At 40.2% G+C, this 6000-nt stretch overlaps 1 protein-coding gene across 6 annotated transcripts in view; it reads left to right on the top strand.

Moving 5' to 3' along the window:
- Positions 1-6000, top strand: part of LOC111865722 (pantothenate kinase 3) — a 28679-nt gene that overhangs the window by 20150 nt on the left and 2529 nt on the right. For all 6 annotated transcript variants that reach the window (XM_033752069.1, XM_023853965.2, XM_023854000.2 and 3 more), the window contains exons 7-8: positions 1998-2174; positions 2889-3138. In XM_033752069.1, coding sequence (XP_033607960.1) covers positions 1998-2174; positions 2889-3138 — 427 coding nt within the window. The remainder of the gene's footprint in view (positions 1-1997; positions 2175-2888; positions 3139-6000) is intronic.

The raw sequence follows: 6000 nt of genomic DNA, 5'->3' as shown, positions 1-6000 counted from the left end.
CGACCTTGTTTTTGTTCAGCAGTCAGCAGTCGTGGCACGAATTTCGCAGCCACCCTTTTCATTCCCAAATCTTCTGTCAAAATTCGCTGAACTGAGCTCCAAGTCACTCCCGACAGCTCCACAATTTCTTCAATGGTCCGTCGTCGATCTTCCTTGATGATTTCACGAATTTTTTCAACATTTTCATGTGTTCGGGCCGTGGAAGGACAACCAGAATGAGGTTTGTCATCAATTGACATTTCACCATTTTTGAAACGGGAAAACCACTCAAACACTTGAGTTTTCCCCATAGCATCATCCTTGTACGCCGTTTTTAACATTTCAAGAGTGTCTGTTCCACTTTTCCCAAGCAAAAAGCAGAATTTCACCGCCGCACGCTGTTCACGAAAATCAGCCATTGCAAAAACGACGATCACACAAAACAGTTGTCACTATAAACTCTGCTGAAACTAGTCCTTACCTTCTGAAGCAACGGTAGTCGGCTTATCGACTCAGGAATGTTAGCTCTATGCGCTCATAGCGGCAAAATGCGGTACTACAAAAGCTCTGCCCACAAAAAAATTCTTTCGGTTTCTTTTTGGTACCCCATCATATGTAGGACAGACAGGTTGATCCATTGAAACAAGGCACAAAGAATGTGAACAACATCTGCATGTGTATCAACAAGACAAATCCACTGTAGCAGAACACAGCACTGAATCAGGCTTCCAGATAAAAAGCTCCATGAGACTAAAACTCTACCCAAGACATCAGGTTTCATGGACCAATTTGTCAGAGATGCAATGGAAATAAAATTGCATCTGGACAATACAAACAGAGGAAGGCTTTGAACTCAGTTAAGCATGAAATCCCAGCACCAGATTAGTAAGGCACTCCAACATGCACATGAAGAAAATTCCAAGACACAGGTAAGGGCATGTGGAAAAGAAAACAAAATAACTGACAACAGAGAAATGAGTTTAAGCATCATGATTATAGGTTAGAATTAGATGGTGACCACATTGACCCTGAGAGAAATGGAGATCTCTGAAATGTTGATTTTTAATTCAACATTGACACAGCTGATTGCCTGAAAAGATTTTGGCACTATGTGGTGATGTTTAGCTTTTCTATCTGTTAACATGCCAGTTCTTACTTTAATGACAAGATTTAGTGGCGCTTACATGGGGAATTTGAACCCTTGAAACTTTCTTCTGGATTTTCTGACACATCTTAGCAGTCTTTACTCCACCATATAAAACAATCAATGTTCCAGTGTAAACTTGTTCCTGACACAATGGAGATATTGTGACAACTGCAACAAAATTATTGAAACTTCTGTTGTACAGAACCATTAACTTACACACTTTAGAGCCACTGATCTAGTAATTTTGGCAACTGGTATCTTAAGTCAGTTACAGTGGCAGGCTTGATTTAAGTTGACATTCCCCCCCCCCCCCCNCCCCTCAGATTTTAATGGGCATGTGAATACATAAAACAAGATATTGAAGCATGAGAAATTCACATTTTATACATGAAATTCCACCCTGCGATGTTACTCCAGTCTATCCTGAGTGTGAGGATTATGGATCCTCAGTAACTATATTACTCTGTGATGTAACTCCAGTCTTGTATTCCTGCATTTGGCTTTGTAAAATGATAGCAACCTGCTGTAATGAGTGTACATAGGTGAAAGGCTATGTATTTGCACAGGCACTAAAGCGCTTGTGTGTGCAGTCATGCGGTCCATATATTACCTGAACAACATATCCAAAATGTTCACTCAATGTGAATTGTACTCTTTTCTTTATTTGTTGCATTGTATCCTTATAAAATAGATTGTGTACCTGCAAGATCATTCATGTACGAGTATTGCACTGTTTGCTTTGATAAAAAAAATATGTTTGTCATATTGTATTCTAATGGGGCCTATCATAGTGTAAATGTGTGTGGAGTGTTATACCTGCATTCTGTGATTGTTAAGGTATGGGTGTAATATTGCAATCATTGTGTTGCAGTTTGGGAGGGGGCACATTCCTTGGACTCTGTTGTCTGCTGACAGATTGTAATTCCTTTGAGGAAGCAATTGATTTGGCAGCTAGTGGAGACAACACACGTGTGGACAAATTGGTCAGAGATATCTATGGTGGTGACTATGAGCGTTTTGGACTGCCAGGAGATCTGGTGGCTAGCAGGTGAGTAGCTGCAGATGGTATGCTGTGAATCACAGACAGCACACAGTGTGAAATTACATAATGTATGTCTGCAGCAAAGACAAAACAACTCCATCCAGTGTGACTATTTAAGTTTTACTACTTGAAAACTTAGCACCCTTACATGTTTCCATCCTTACGGATCACCTCCAGAGGGAACATCAATACTTATTTGGAAATTACTATCACAATTCTGTGTTCGTGTTTGTTCGTGGCTTGTTGTGTTGTTTTCGAACAGTGAAGACAACGCAGCAAGCCATGAACAAACACAGGACGATACTAAGAATCTCCTTCTCAAGATAGACAGGCGGCACAAGTTCAGTCCCCTTCAAGAAAGATGATAGGAGAAGTGACATGAACCTACTTGGTTTATAAATTTTAACTTAAACAACAAAGTTTTAAAAACTTTAATACCAGGAAAGCTGCTGTGATTGTGAAAAATTGGATTTTGTGTATATTGTGTATTCCAGGCATTGTGTGTGTATGTAATTTAGCACTCAGAACACCTATTGTGATAGTAGTTTCCAAATAAGTATCGATGTTCCCTCTGAAGATGATCCGTAAGGATCAAAATATGTAAGGGTGCTAAGTTTTCAAGTAGTAAAACTTAAATAGCCACACTGGACAGAGTTGTTTTGTCTTTGTAACTGTTAGTGTGATGGGCCAGAATGAAACAAATCAAATTTATATATGCAGCTTTGGGCAAATGAACTCAAAAGAGAAGAGGGCTACAGTGTCACGGGAGGACCTTGCAAGGGCCACGTTGGTTACCATCACCAACAACATAGGCTCCATTGCACGCATGTGTGCAGTCAATGAGAAGATAGAGCGTGTTGTGTTCGTGGGCAACTTCCTGAGGGTCAACTCCATATCCATGAAGCTACTAGCCCATGCAATGGACTATTGGTCAAAGGGAACATTGAAGGCTCTCTTCCTGGAACATGAGGTAAGAAGTTTCCTGCATTTGTGGAACTCAGAAAGCCACCAATTGTATCTTATCCTAACTCAGTAACTCTGTTCAGTGTAGTTCATGTCCTGACATTGTGCATCTCTGAGATTCATTTTAATACCATCTTCCTGTCAGTGCTTAGGTCTTCATAATCTCTTCCTGTCTGCTTATGTAATTAAAATTGTTTATGCATTTCTGGTTCCCATGGGAATGCAACATTTCCTGCCCATTTCATCCTTTATTTGTTCATATGGAAATTACCATGTGAACAGTTCCTTGTCTTGTAATTTTCTGAAGTCTTCTGTTACTTCACCTGTGTTAGACACCCTCAGTTTGGTCTTTCCTCAGAGTCACAGGTGAAGTTCCACATCAGGCTGAGCAGTAAGTATGTAGATATTTTATGTCGGGGGCACACAGTAGCGTAATTGGTTGAAGCACTATGCCACAAGCTGGAAGGTTGCAGGTTCATGTCCTGATGAGGTCATTGAATTTTTTTCAATTGACTTAATCCTTCCAGCCGCACTATGGCCCTGGGGTCGACTCAGCCTCTAACAGAAATGAGTACCAGGAATTAATTAAATAATTTCCCTAGGGAGTAAAGTGTGGCCGGCGCTTAAGGCTGACAACCTTACCACCATCTTTGAGCCGATTGTCTAGATAATGTGGGACCCTCAACGTCTGACAACTCTATGGGCCTTCATGGCCTGTTACAAGGATAGCTTTACTTTTTTTTTTTACTCTTACATATTTTATGTCATTATGTAAGACCAGTTGTGTAATGTAGCCAGTTTTAGTGAATGTTTCCAGCAATAGTGCATAAGGAGGGCACAAAATTTTAATGGTCAACTTATGGGTTACTGGATTAGAGATGGCTCAGTTTCCTGGCCTTCTGATTTATGGACTTTTCACCAGTGAAGGCATGTTAATAAATCCATCAGTGACAAAAGAAGAGATTGAATATGGGTGGTGTCATAACTAGCAGCCATGCTGAAATCTTGTGTTAGCACTGAAACATATGTATGGTTTACAGCAGTATATACTGAATACATATACAATGAAACTTCAATTTTACAATCCTGAATTTTATGTTTTTCCCCCCCCCCCAAATTTACACACTTTTTGCATGGTTCCAGCCAAATACACATAACAGTAATTTTAAATGTAATGGGTTTAATGTTTCCTCAACTTCCCGGTTTTCTGGAATTTGCACTTAATTTTTAGTGTCATGTCTATGAAAACTCATCTGGTGTTATGCTTCGCTTTGTAGTTCAGTTCCCAGAATTTCTTATTTGAGGCAGTGGACTTCCTTCCCTGTTAGCAGTCACAGATGGTTCAAGCTAAAAATACATACTAGCAGTTGGCTGATGCACAGTGATTCATGTGCACCATGTAACATTACTAAGGCCTTTCATACATGAGGGGATTTTTCCACTGCTACAGTCAAAGCACCTTGCCCTGTAGGCTGGCTTTCATGATATTGCGTCTTAATGTAACTGTAACGCAGCTGCAGCAGTCTGTATCATGTCTGATAAGTGATCCAGAAATTACCATCGCAACATAGTAAGTGTGTTTTCATAAATGAAACATTAAACAGAAATGAACCCAGGTTACTTCGTTTCATAGAAACCAGATTTTATTGTTGATTAATGAATTTCACAGCAAGAGGATGAAATATGGATAATATAGGAAAATGGAAATAATTTAAATGAAATGACAAAATAAATATTTTAGAACAAGTTGAGACACATATTGGTACATGTGTTCAACTTGGCATCATGCTGGAGACTTTGTGTGCATGCTAAAACACTACTGTGAAGAACCGTGGAGTTGAAAGAAGTTACATCCAGTGTGAACCTTTCTTCAAGCAGCAGAAATCACTGAAATGTTCACCATTGGAGAAACTGGAATCTGCACTTGCTGCATGGTTCAAGCAAGCCTGTGAGAATAATACTTCCATAGATTGCACCCACCCCAAGAAGAATGCCTTGCACATCGCCTCTTGTCTGGGTATAGCCAACTTTCCAACTTCCAATGGATGAATTGACAGATTCAAGAGGAGATACAGCATTAATTACAGAACTCTAACAGGTGAGAGCAGGGGTGTTTATCCAGAAACTGTAGACTTGAAAAATTACTGACTATTCCAAGACATTGAAGGTTGACATCTGTGATATACAGGGTGTTTCACGACTTTAGGGCATAACTGCAGGAGATTATTTCCTAGGTCTTTGTGATCAAAAAAGTTCAAAAAAACATGTGTCCGATTTGGGATGGTTACAGAGTTACGACTGTTTTAAACTCAGAATTGAAGGTAACGATTACTGACAATAAACAGAACAAAATAATAAACCAGCATAATACATGATACATTTAAAGTATGAATGTAAAGTTAACTTTGTGAAATTACCTTTAATTTGAATTGATTGGTGCTTAAGGCTGATTTTCGAAAATGCCACCACCGGCCGCAATGCAGGCTGCCGCTTGGTGGTGAACCATGCGGGTAGCACGTAGCAGCTTCAGCTGGCTGTTTCTTATGTGGTCAGCGGTGTCCAGAATGCGACCGAGCAAAGCATCTCGCGTTGCCACCTTCACAGTGTAAACCAGTTCCTTCATCCATCCCCACACACAATAATCCAGTGGGCTTAAGTCTGGAGACCTGGCTGGCAATTCTTTGTGTACTTGTGTGGACTGCAGTGTACCATACGAACAATGCCGTCTTCATTGACGCCTTCATTAACACCACGCTCGGCTGCAATACAAACGCCGGGAAGTCTACCAGTATCTCGCAATGCCTGGTAAACTCCAGTAAACACTCTCCGGTTCAGTATTCTATGATTCAGAAACCGTTGCTGATATTCA

The sequence above is a fragment of the Cryptotermes secundus genome, unplaced genomic scaffold (assembly GCF_002891405.2).
Source record: "Cryptotermes secundus unplaced genomic scaffold, Csec_1.0 scaffold968, whole genome shotgun sequence".
Classification (NCBI taxonomy): domain Eukaryota; kingdom Metazoa; phylum Arthropoda; class Insecta; order Blattodea; family Kalotermitidae; genus Cryptotermes; species Cryptotermes secundus.
Note: the sequence above shows the minus strand (reverse complement) of the source record. Positions and strands in the feature narration are given on the sequence as shown.